This window comes from Corvus hawaiiensis, chromosome 8, assembly GCF_020740725.1.
Source record: "Corvus hawaiiensis isolate bCorHaw1 chromosome 8, bCorHaw1.pri.cur, whole genome shotgun sequence".
NCBI lineage: Eukaryota > Metazoa > Chordata > Aves > Passeriformes > Corvidae > Corvus > Corvus hawaiiensis.
In genome coordinates this window covers 34,222,660-34,235,703 of record NC_063220.1, presented here as the reverse complement: position 1 = coordinate 34,235,703, position 13,044 = coordinate 34,222,660, and the positions used below count along the sequence as shown (strand labels likewise).

Below are 13,044 nucleotides of genomic sequence, written 5' to 3'. Positions count from 1 at the left end.
TCGGGGACAGTGGGGTGCACCCCCTGACCCCCAGCGCTCCCCCTGGCGCTCACCGGTCCTGGTCGAGGCCTGAGCTTTTCTCCCACATCCTGGCTGTCCCGGCCACAGGCACCAAGAGGCCGATCCAGAAGTGCCGTGTGGGTTTCTGCAGGCTTTCAATTAGGAATTCCTGTCCCGGGAAAGGAGAAGTGATGATGCTGTTTTGGTCACCCCAAAACAGGCTCTGTCCTCAGCCCAGAACTGAGCCCCACCCGTGTCCCCCGCACTCTTCCACAGGCAACGGGGGGGTTTGAACATGGTCAGGGGGCTGATCACAGGATTCTGGGAACCCCCTCACCCTTCCATGGGTGCCTCCAGCCCCTCCGGCACCACCAGCCCCCCTGGGTGCAGCCCCAGGTCCATGCCACATCCCCAGCACTATAATTTCCTTCACCAGCTCATCCTGATCCCATGGCACCAGCAGTGCAGACCCCTGATTCTCACAGTCCTCCCAGCTCCTGTTCCAAGGGTTCATCCTGTTGGAAACCCAGTAGCACTTGGTCCTGCCAAGCACCAAGCCCGTGGGGCAGAAATGGCATCCCTCGCTCTCTGCGGACACACGGACGGATCCCAATGCACTGAGGCACCACTGTGGAACCAGAGGGAATCTCCGGCCTCCCTTTTCTGCTAAAAAGAGCATCCAATGTCTAGGCATGCTTCTAAAAACAATCCCATGAGGGCAGTTTTCTTGAGATAAAAGTACTGTCTGCTGGCTTATGCCAGGTGCCATCTTCTGTGAGGAGACAGCTCAGATGGCACAGTGACAGCAGACAAACAGTCACTGCTTGTAACACAGCAAACTACAAATGCCAAGAGCTGATGCTTGTGCATCTTCTTCAAAAGAGTGTAGAGAAAAAAGCGAGGGAGGTTAAGAGCAAAATTTTAAAATGCTGCACCAGGCTCTGTCTAAAAGAGTGTACAGATTTATAAATTCTAAAGCCAGGATGTGTTCTGTAGAGATTAACCAGAAATGGCTTCATATGAATATTTGCTCCTGCTGTCATCTCCGAGGAGAAGGGCAGTTTCTCCAGTGTGTCCTGCAGGTAGCAGAGGCAGCACCCCATGGCACAGTGCGCTGCAATTGCTCCAGGTGTTAATTTTTGGGAAATGAGCCAAATGCTGCTGTGGTATCTGTTGAGTTCACACTTACTGGCAACCAGAGCACCCGCTTGTGTGTTTGCCCTCAAAAGACAGCCTTAGTTGAAGCTCTGCTGTCACTGCACAAGGAACTACTGATGTGAAAAGTTTTCCCTTCTTTTGCTGCTGCCCATCTCTGCCTTTCCCCCCCTGCAACTATTCTGCAACACAATTGCTTCAAAATGTTCCTTTGCATAACCTAAACGCCTTGGGGTGTTCGTCAGGTTTGCCCTCGATGTCTAAAAACCACAGTGCTTGTATGAGGATGGTCCCAACGTTCCACTTGCAGTGTTTGAAACCCAGCCTTTATATCATGAGGTCAAAATTAACCCTAGGGGCCACAGAAACCTTTAACCTCTTAGAACTTTCCTGAACACCTGGGCAGTTTGGCTATTGCCACTCTTCCCACTGGTAAGTTTTATGGAATAGCCCCAGGAGTCAGCAGCCTTCAAATCCTTCTCCTTCAAATCAGCTGGTTTTGGTATCCTTGTGGTCTAAGTAAATGTCAGCCCCAGGTGTGGGAAGTTAGACTGATGAGTGGTGGGACAGCCCCAGGTGTGGCCGGTGAAGGTGATGAGGGGTCCCACCTGATTCACGCAGAATAGAGTAGATTTTAATCCATGGATTAAGGGAACTAAGAGACTGGATAATGCTATAGTGGCTAGTAGTTCCTGCCTTATATTTTGTGCAGAACAAAAACTCTTCTCAAAAGATATGACAGAGTGGTTTGGGTTAGAAGGGGCCTTAAGGAGTGTCTTGTCCCCACCTTCTGCCATGGGCAGGGACATCTTCCACTAGACCAGGTTGCTCCAAGCCCTGTCCAGCCTGGGCTTGGACACTTCCAGGGATTCCGGGGCAGCCATAGCTTCTCTGGGCAACCTGTGCCAGGGCCTCACCACCCTACATGTATCAATTTCTTCCTGATATTCAATCTACCCTGTCCTCTGTCAGTTGAAAGCCATTCCCCCTTATCCCAAGTCCCTCTTCAGCTCTCTTGGAGCTCCATTTAGGCACTGGAAGGGGCTCTGAGATCTCCCCGGGGCCTTTTCTTCTCCAGATGAACACCCTGAGCTCTCTCAGGCCAGATCCAAAGCTGAGGGGCTCCAGCCCCAGATAATTAATAACTAGGGTGGACTTAAAAACTGGGTTTTTTTGGTGGTTTGTTTGTTTGTGGTTTTTGTTTGAGGGTTTTTTGGGTTTTTTTTTTGTATTTTAACCAAAAAATACCTCTTTTTTAAGGTTTTACCGCCTCCTTCCAAGTGAGGGCGCCACTTTCCCGCTGCCCTTCCGCCCTGAGAGGGCGCGGCTTTCCTGCCGCCCCCTCCGCCCTGAGGGGGCGCGGCCAGCGGGGAGCGGCAGGCTCGGGGCGGAGCGCGGCCGCGCCGGGACCCCGCGGGAAGGAGGAGGAGGGAGTAAGGAAGGAAGGAAAGAAAGGAAAGAAAGAAGGAAGGAGAGAGCCGGCGGTAGCAGGAGTGATGGTGAGCGGGGGAGTGCGAGGCCGGTATGGGGAGAGAGAGAGGGGTGTCCCGTCGCGGCCTGCGAGGTAGCGAGGCCCGGGCCTTGTCCGGCAGGGGCCGGGTGTGGGCTGGGGGATCCCGGTTGGACCTCAGGGGATGCCTGGCCGAGCTCGGCCGCCGGCGGGGTGCAAGGGTGGGTGGTCAGGTCCTCTCTTCGGCCCTCACCCGAGGCTCATACCCTTTACGTAAACGTGTCTCTCTTATTTATGCACTGCTTTACTTACTCCCCACAATTACCTAGTTTCGGGGTAGAGAGGATTAGAAACGGTGTTTTCGCTTGTCTGTGTTTATTTCACTTGGGTGGGGCAGAATGGTATCTTCCTCAGGATTTTGGTGAAGGTGCTGATTTGGCTAAGAGAAATCGTGTTTGCTGCTTAATTATATATTTTTTTAGAGACACTCTTTGCTTATTGGCTATTATTTTTTATCTGGAAGCAAACTTCAGGACTGCTTGGAATATAGCTGGCCCTAGCCCACGTTGGCATGGCATGAATCTTGCAATTCCTCAAATCTGGAAGGGGTTTTTTGGTTGCTTGGTTGGGATTTTTTCCCTATCAGCAAGGGAAATTGAAATCACAGCTGCTGAGTGATAAACAAAACATTATCTTTGTCTCACTCCTTTGTCCCACTTGGTTACTCCATTCCCAAGAACCCAAGTGCTGTTGCTTCTTTCTGCTTTGGTGTGGAGCTGTGTGCTGCCATGGGTAGCCTGGGATAGCACCAAGGGCCTGCACAGCTTGTGTTTGGGTTGCTTTCAGCTGCCAGAATTTGACACTGGGTAAATACTTTGCTAATTGTGCAGGGGGTGGTCTAGACTGGCCTGGGGTTGCTGGAGCCATGCTGTGTGGTGAGGCTGTTCTCACCTCAGTCCCTTCTGTGCCAAAGCTTTGCAAAGAAAATTGCTACTTACTGCACCTGAAGACCTGCTCAGGTCTGCTCTTCTATTCACTAGACTATTCAGAAGCTATTGCATAGGATTCATGGCTTCTGGAAAGCTTAGGAAGTTGGCTTTGTACTTGGGGACTGAGGTTTCCTCTGGAGAAACACTGATACATAACGTTTTTCCTAAACTGTGGTTTCACTTTGCCATCCTTCCTGTGATCTTAGCAAAAGGCAGTGTGGAAATTTTCTTACCTAGACAGAGTAAAATCTTTCTTTTTCCATGTCTTGCTCATGTCCAGTCTACTCAGAACTTCTCATCCTCTTTCTGTCCTTAGAAGTTGTGTCTGAATCACTGAGCAGGGAAGGGTCTGCTGAGGTAACGCCTCACTCACTTCCCGCCTTGGATTTCTGCAGCAGTGTTTGGTGGTGTGGAGATAAACCTAATCACAGCATTTATTGCATGTGGTTTGCCTGGTCTGGCAGCAATCACAGCCTTGCTGTGACTCCTGTGGTCAAAGGGATTCAGTAGAGCCCCTTTCTGAGTAATGATTTTGGGGTTCTGCTTGTCTCTTCTTCCAAACACACAACTCTGCCAATAAAAAGATGTCTCCATCTCATCTTCTGCACCAGCTGCTCCCACCACAGAACAGCTAAGAAGGACTTGGGGTGCTGGTGGGTGATGGCTGGCCATACCTGAAACCCCCCGTGCCCTGGGCAGCAGGGTGGGTGGGGGATTCTGCCCCTGCTCAGCTGAGATCCCACCTGCAGAACTGCCTCCGGCTTGGAGGGGCCCAGCACAGGAAGGACGTGGAACTGTTGGAGTGAGTCTGGAGGAGGCATCAGGATGATTAAAGGGATGGAACACCTCTGCTATGAGGAAAGGCTGGGAGGATGGGATTGTTCAGCCTGGAGAAGAGAAGCTTTGGGGTGACCTAATTGTGGCCTCCAGTATCTGAAGGAGCTGACAAGATAGGTGGAGAGAGACTCTTTACAAGGGACAAGGGGGAATGGCTTCACACTGACAGAATGTTAGGTTTAGATTAGATATTAGTAAATAATTCCTCCCTGTGAGGGTGGTGAAGCCCTGGCACAGGTTATCCAGAGAAGCTGTAGCTGCCCCTGGATCCCTGGAAGTGTCCAAGGCCAGGTTGGAGGGGCTTGAAGCACCTGGTCTAGTGAAAGGTGTCCCTGCCCATGGCAGGGGGATGGAATGAGATGATCATCATGATCTCTTCTGAACCAAATGAGTCTGTGATTTTACTATTCTATTGCTCCTGTTCTTTGCATCCCAGGCAGTGAAAGGCATTCCCTTTCAAGTACTAGCAGGCCTACTATGTGTTTTAGTCCTGCCCTTAGAGCATGGACTGAGATTTAGGATTCTGCCAATTGATGTAGTAGCAGGTGTTCTGGTCTATTTGCTGTGGTGATTGTGATACAGTTTTCTGTATTAGGAAATATTTGAAATATAGAAATTTGCATGTAAAAGTCAGAATCCTTTGTGTTCTGAGCATTTCCTTTGTCTCTCTTTGCTCATCAAGATTTATCCATGCCATATCAGGAAGGGCATGTGACAGATATTGCAGGGGTCGAAGGGTTCTGTGTGTTGGTGTTGATAAGATAATTTTTGAGGATTCTACCCTATGGTTGGACTTGCCCAAGAGCAGAGCCCTTAATGGATAATAGCAACATTCAGTTTGTGCTGATACTGGGGGCTTTGTCCAAGGCTTGCATAACGCTGCTGGGAAGCTGTGCCAGGGCTTGGTGCTGCCTTTGTTCATGGATGCCTGCTCCCAGTACAATTGCCTTGCTAGGGTTTCCTTCTGGACAGCTTCTGCCAAGACTTCATGTCTTAATGCTGCGGGTGCCTCTGTGTATGCTCTCAAAATATTTCCAAGAAACACCCATTTTATTGTCCAGAAGGCATGCAGTGATCTGAGGCTGAGAGGAGGCCAAGTGGAGGAATGATATGTGTCCAGATGAGCCCCTGCATGCCGGGAACTGGGTGCCTCTTTTACCCTAATTATTGTGGGTGTCAGCAGAGGATGTTTCCTTGCACATTCTTGGAGCTGGTGACCCACAGAGATCCTTGATGAGTTTATGTGCAGCATCCATTGGGTGGATCCTGTTTCTTGTGAGGTCTGTGCTGCCTGGAGTGTGCCTAGATGTTTGCAGAAACTTTTATAAATTGGTTTGCCTAAGTGAGCAAAGTGAACACGACACCTTGTGTGTATTTTGAGTTAAATGAAATTTGAACTTGCACCTGATTTTTGGAGGCCTTTGGGTTCCTGTAAAATCATACATATTTTGAGCCTCCAATCAGCCTTTTCCCATTTTGTTTTGGTAGTTTTACATTCCATCTCCGCAGTGGAAGCTGGAATGCTGTTGTTCTTACTCTGACTTGCTGCCTTGTTTGTTTTTGTGCTGAAGCTATAATTAGCCATTGTTTAGCCACTCCTCTTGAACTCTCAGGGCTGGTGGGACAGTATATTCATGCATTCATTTTGCAGACATTGTACATGGCCAAAGAAACCCCCCAAACTGCTGTCATTCTGGAAAAAGAAAAAGTTTCAGTATGGCAGGGGTGGAAATAAATACAAGGCAGATGAAACTAGTGGTATTGGGGACCTGTGGTAAGATGAGCGTGGCCTGAATGTGGTTTTAATTTCACTTAGTTCCGCCCATACATCCGAAAGTTCATGATTTTTGATTTCTGAGAGATCATGCATCCAGTGTCGCTCTGTCTGCCCACATCCTTTGGTCAGGATGGACACCACATGGTCCAAACCTCGAGCTGTAATTAGGAGCTGACTAACAAATATTCCCTGCCTGGTGCTGATGTAAAGATATTTGTCAGGCTGGGGTTGGCAGAGAGGGATGGAGGAACAGAGTCATTACTGGGGTGCGAATCAAAACACTGTAGGCACAGACAGCAATAAGCACCCTCTGAAGAGGCTGGGGTAGTGTTGCTCAATCCCATTCCCGGCTCTCCAGTAGGAAGTTGGCAGGCTGGTGGCTCTGAGTCCAGGACTTCCCTGTGGCCAGGCTGGTTATGCTGGTCAGATGTGCCTTTTGTGGACAGAGCACGTGCAGGCAACAAGGTGTCAGTGAAGGCAGGGCTAATTGAAGCTTTCCTTCTGCTTAGGAGCAGAATAAATAAGCAAAGCTGCCGTGTCCTTGCTGGCTTTCTGTGGTTTGTTTTCAGTCAGGAAGCTTCTACTCGGAAAAACTCGTTGTATTGGAGCAGAGGCCTTAATTACAGTGGAAGTACCGGTATTGCACGTGCTCCCATAATTGGAGCTGACCTAACTTGTGCTGTTGGAGCCATCTCCCTTGGCCTTGATTTGCTGTGTGCTGACTTGTGTGACGGCCACCTCCTGCCTCAGCTCTGGGGATGTGAGGGAAGCTGATGGCAGATACAGACGTTCAGGTTAGGGTGTGGGGAAGTGGTCAGAGAGTCCTTGGTTTGGGAATCCGTGTGGATTCAAGTGAAAGCTGAGAATGTGGTATAAACTGACAGAGAGCAGGTTTAAATTGGATATTAGGAAGAAATTCTTCCCTGAGAAGGTGGTGAAACCCTGGCACAGGTTGCCCAGAGAAGCTGTGGCTGCCTCTGGATCCCTGGAAGTGTCCAAGGCCTTGCTGGATGGGGCTTGGAGCCACCTGGTCTAGTGGAAGGTGTCCCTGCCCATGGCAGAAGTTTGGAACAAGATGGTCTTTAAGGTGTCTTCCAGGCCTTTCTGTGATTCTTTGATCTTAGCACTTCCTCTTTCCACAGTCAGCCTCATGGTATTGCATAACATAAACTTTCCTTTAAAAGCGACTTTTATTCTGTGGCCCCATTTTAAACCCACTTTAATCGTTCTTTTGGAGGAAGGAAAGTTCAGCTGATAAAATCTTTCTTCTCATTTTTGTCACAGGTAAACTCAGGCAGTGTTTCCATTTCCACAGAAACAGAAGGCACTTGTAACAAAACTCTGAGGTTCTTCAGTTTATTGCCTTTCTGCTTCTCTCTCGTGCTTTTTTTTTCTTTTAAGCTTTTTTATGTCCTAAAACTCACAGCCGAGGAAATGCTGTTCTGGCAAAAATACAAAATGTGCTCTCATTAGCTTTGGCATTCCTCCCCTCTCCCTCTTCTATCATCTCGGACAGAAGAGCATTACTGCAGTTAATTTGTGCTCTTTTGTAGTGGTGTAAGGGCTATCCCTGGAACCAGCTCAGCTAGCTAATGGCTTTTAGAAATAAAGTACAAAGGATGTATTCTTAATCTGTGCAGCTAAAAATTCAATATGTAAACTGCTTAGGTAGCTGAGTGCATTATGTCAGTACAAATGAGCACTGCAAGTCCTAATGATAGCAATTAGTATTTTATCTGATACCTGGGTCTGTCTTACTGCTCTGCGAATTAAAAACAAATCCTCCAGTGGAGATTTTTTTTTTCTCCCCGCTCTTTAGTGTGCTAATAAGTTGGGTTATTAAACTGCTTCTGAAATAATCCTGTGTCTTGTGAAGCTTTTGTGTGGGGAGGGTTCTCTTACAGAAATAAAACCAGCTTATCTACTCTCTTCTAACGGGAAGGGAAACCTTTAATTTTTGATGCCTTCAAAAATAAGCAGGTTATTGTCTTACATGAAATTATGTTCTGTAGACAGGTTTAAAATCAGGTCAGCCTGTTGTCTTTAGCCCAGCTGGGGAAGCAGTAAGAGTTTTTCACTCTGAGCAGCATCTCCAGGGCTGCAGGGGAAGGGATTCCAATGGCTGGGCTACACAGAAGCTGTTTATTCCCCCTGCCTCTTCCCTGTAAAATGAAGAAGTGGTATGGGACTGCAATCGTAGAGAATCCCAGAATGGTTTGGGTTGGAAGGGACCTTAAAGATCATCCAGTCCCACCTCGTGCTATCAGCAGGGACACCTTCCACTAGACCAGGTTGCTCCAAGCCCTGTCCAACCTGGCCTTGAACACTTCCAGGAATAGGACAGCCACAGCTTCTCTGGGCCTCACCACCCCCACAGGGAAGGATTCCTTCCTGATAACCCATCTAACCCTTCCCTCTGTCAGTGTGAAGCAACACCCCCTTGTCTTGTCACTCTGCCTATGTAAAAAGTTATTCTTCCTCTTTTTTTTATAAGCTCTCTTTTAACCCAGCATGTTCTTGGGTGTAATAAAAACATTTGGATGCAACCTTCTAAATGCCCTGTGGTTTCTGTGGAATTAAGTGAATAATTCAGAAAGTAAAGATCTCTCATGTCTTGCTGGATACTTTCAGGGAAAGGAGCACATGGGAAAAATGGAGTGCATGGTTAGCCAGCGATCTGAGAAATTGTAATTCACTACTAACTCATCTTCCATGCCAGTTTTCACTGGGATTTTTAATCCCAGTTGTTAATATCCTCCTAAAATGATCAACCTCGTCCTTCAAACTTCTCCAAGTATGAAATGAGTGAAGAAGGAAAGTGAGAAATACAGAGAAAACTTTACCTGGTCAAACTGTATCACTTGCAGATTGATTTCAGGTTGGGTTTTTTTAAAGCTTTCGAAAGGGGAAGAAATTCTTCCATGTCTTAGAATGCACATAATGAAAATCTTCTGTTATTTGTTCAAAACTTGAATATACCACTGAGTTCCTGTATGTCAGTGCTTAGAGGTTTCAGTGACAACAAAATGTGCAGTCAGCTGGGATCTTCTGTCCAGAGCTTTCTCCAAGAGTGAGGTCAATTGCTTGCCAGATTTATTTATTTTAACTTGGCCGTTGACTGGAGTGACTTCTGTTAAGAAGGTCATGTTCCATTTTGAGTCAGGGCTTACAGCATTCTCCATCTTCAGGGGAAAAAAAAGCACAGCCCACTTTATATTTGATGCTGCAGCTTGCCATGAGTTGAGAACAGCTATTAAGACACCAGCCCATTAGTGGCTCTATTTCCATCCTTTAAGCACAGTTCCAAAACTGAATGATATCCTAGCATTTCCTCCTAGGCAAAGAATCAAAGTCATTGTTGCTGGTTAAACGAGCATTTCCAGGGATTTGCCAGTGAAGATTGTGCAAACTCGCTGAAACTTAAGTACCACCTCTGGTAAGCTGGAAAAGGTGGCTCTTCCCTTAAATTCTGAGGTTAAATCAGCTGTGTGCTTAGTGGCTTGGAGGACTGGGCATTCATTAGCTGGGACATTGCCTAATTGCAGTGGTTTGTGGGGCCCCCGTGTTTTGGAGGCTGAAGTGGCTCTGGTGTATTTTTTAATTGCCCTTTGCCAAGTGAATAGGTGCTAATTTGCCTTCTCAGAGCTGAGTGCTGCCTGCTTTTGCTGAATTCAGTCCCTTCAGTGTCCCTTCAGCCTGTGCTAGGACATGGATCTAAACCCTTCTCTGTTAAGGGTAAATGCTGTTAATTCTGCTGGAATTTATGTTTGGCTTGCTTAAATACTTTCAAACTCTGCCATGTTATATGCATTTTACTGCTTTTCCAAAGTAGTGAGTGTTCATTAGTGTTGCTTTTTGAAAAGAAAACCTGCCTTCCTCCTTTGATTATTTGGAAAAACTTGGCTTTTTTTTAGACTGTTAGTAGCCTATCCAGTTGTGTTGGAGTGACATGTTACCCCCTAAAAAAAAGCTGATTAAATGCTGCTTCTGTTGTTGGCTTGACCCAGAAGTGAGACTTGTGAAGGGTCCTGAGAAGCAAAGTTTTAGCAGTTTTTTATTTAGTGGTTTACTGAAAATTTGCTCTGTTCCTATCTGAAGTCAAACAGCACAGGAATCAAGGATTTATTCCTTCCAAGGTTTAGTTACAAATCTTTTGAAAGGCCCCGCGTACTTTCCCTGTTGTTTGCGGGGTGAAGATCTCCCCAGTAAAACTGGGCAAAACTGGGCTGGATGGCTGGTCAAAAGGGAGGAGGGATTTGGAAGAGGGCTCTGTTCTTGCTTATTCTTCTTATCTCTAGAAACCTTTTCGCAGAGAATTGGATGGAAGACCCCTGTTTAGGGGGAAATGTCCTTTTTCTTCTGTGTACATCCAGTTTCCTTGCCCTGTTCTGATGCTCTTGAAGAGCATCTGGTTTGAAGCTATTGATTAGGAACTTGGGCTGTGTCCCGACAGTAATTCCTGGTTTGACATTGTAATTGTTCTTGCATCACCATTTTCTGGGGGTTATTTTGGCAGCAGCAGTGTTTTCCTCTCCTGTCCTCCCTTGGTGTGTAATGTGCTAATTAGATCTTTAACTTAAAGACTTGCTAAGTGCTTCCATCTTCATTAAAAATCCAGCCCAAGGTACTTAATAGACCTGTTTTTGTGGTACCTTCACTCACTACTTGATAATTCCTTAGAAAAAAATTAACACAGTTACTTCTCTTGGGCGGTGGTAAGATCTGGTGGTGGTTCTTGAAGCTCTGCAGAGAACCTTACTTTGCTCATCTGCTCTTGGTGCTTCTCTCTCAATATTTGAAGTTTCTCAAGGTGTGTATTTTTATCTGTGACTCGACTGGAAGTGAATGAAAACTATCTCCTACCTGTTGTATTTGTAGGAGTTAAGGAAAGCATGGGGTCTGCATACTGAAAAAGCACCTTTTTAATCAACAGTAGGCTTTTTGATGCCCTACTTGTTTTCATTTGTGTTTTCCTCAATATCCTTCCAGTTTTCCTTTGCACAGGATGCCATTATTCCCTACAAGGAAATCCTTCAGATGTATTGGGAGAAAGTCACAGGCTTTGTGAATGCCCGGTGTGATGGACTTGAACCCTGGCAGCTCATTGGGTTGACCTTTTCTTCCACCCTTCTAAGTGTGTGGCTGCGTGGCTTCCTCTGCCAGCCTGAGAGTAAGTATTTGAAATAGGGGATTTTCTTACCTCGGGAGGGAGGGGAGGTGGGCCTGAGTTGTTCCTGGACAGTGGAAGGAAAGAGGGTGGAACAAGGCCAAACACTTGTTAAAATAGGCTTTCTGCTGTCACCTAATATGTACCAAACTCTCATCTAAATTAAGGTCAAGGCTTGTCTGGTAAATGAAGCTCCCCTGTTCCTTCAGAGAGTGCATGGAATGTGCTTCTGTCTCCTTCCCTTTCCCTTGTTTCCCTTTTTACTTTGGCTAAACCATTTTCTTGTCACAAGACTCTTTTCTTGCCCAAACCCTGGGGAGATTTATGGAGAGCTGGGCTCCTGTGGGCTTTGTCACTGCTGCAAAGCATCTGGATAACAACACTTGATTGTTTCCCTTCCTGCTGGGGGAGGAGACGTGGTCTTGGTTCTGTGTTGGGGGCACATTTCATCCTCAGTGTTCAAGGTAATTGCATGTGATGGTGGGAGGATATTTTCTTCTTTTAATTTTTTTTTTTTTGTATTTCTGGAGTATCTTCCTGTTTTGAGTGGTTTCTGATACTGGCAGCTCTGTAGTGGAGCTGAACTCTGTAGAACCTGCAGTTTTCTCTGGTCATGAGATGGCCTGAGGTCCCTGCCATGCCCTCAGAGGTGCTTTTCAGTTCCCACAGGCCTTAGGGTTACACTCCGGTGGCAGCTTGTTAAAAATAGCCACGTTTTTAACTTGATGTCTCCTCCTGTGTCGCTGTTTCTCAAGAGCCTTTTCTCTGTAGAGCTGGGAGTAGCTTAACAGTGGGAATGTATGTAAGGAACAAATTGGTATGAAACTTTTGTTCAGGACACTTATCTTACTGGCTAGTATTTGTACTGTTGCACAATGTATTTTTTTAAAGTATTGACTACTCTTAGAAGTTCTGATTAGATTGTCAGAATTTTTCAGGAGTTTGCAGTCTTTTCTTGCTGTGAAAATTATTAATGAAACTGTGCACACTAAGATGTGCAACAGAAATGTTATTATCAGAGCACTAACGAGTATTTGCTACAGAATGAGCTAATTAGTGTCCTTGGGTAGCTTTTCCAGTTGTATATATGAAGTGAAATATATATGAAGTGGGAGGGAAAGTGTAGATAAAATTGCGAAGTCTTAAAATGGTTGATTTTTAAACTCAGTTATTTTTTGGTGTGTCCTGTAACTGCTGGTGTGCAAGTAGGACTGGGAAGGCATTTTTGGTGGCTATAAAGCATCTGTGTCATCCTGATTTTGTTTCTGCCTTTAGAGCTACCCAAGGATTTTTCCAGTGCTTGTCATCAGTGGCTTCTCTCATTTGAGTCTTTGGGCTGTGGTAGAATTTCTGCTCTTTCCTCCATCCACCCCCCTTCCCTGAGTCACTTCCTGGTGCATCAAATGGGGCAAATTCACGTCGTGTTGTGGCTGACATTATCATAAATGTCCCTGTTCCCTCCCTTGGTCTGGGAGCCTGTTTCACACTGCCGTTCTTGTTCTCTAGTAACTATTCTGGTTTGAAGAGGAAGGAAATGATAGTAATTCCTTACCTTTAGCAAACCCTGAAAGAATTCTTTTTCTTGTAAAATTCCACACATGGGTGCGAATTCCCAGGTAAGTAAGGAAGCAGGTCAAATAACTCATTCCTGTAGATGGCTGCTGTTCTG

At 46.4% G+C, this 13,044-nt stretch overlaps 1 protein-coding gene across 3 annotated transcripts in view; it reads left to right on the top strand.

Moving 5' to 3' along the window:
* Positions 1-2,521: 2,521 nt before the first annotated feature.
* Positions 2,522-13,044, top strand: part of SGPL1 (sphingosine-1-phosphate lyase 1) — a 31,092-nt gene continuing 20,569 nt past the window's right edge. For 2 of the 3 annotated variants that reach the window (XM_048310940.1, XM_048310942.1), the window contains exons 1-2: positions 2,522-2,654; positions 11,198-11,378. In XM_048310940.1, coding sequence (XP_048166897.1) covers positions 2,652-2,654; positions 11,198-11,378 — 184 coding nt within the window. In that variant the 5' untranslated portion in view covers positions 2,522-2,651. The remainder of the gene's footprint in view (positions 2,655-11,197; positions 11,379-13,044) is intronic. The other variant, XM_048310941.1, reaches the window with a different exon arrangement.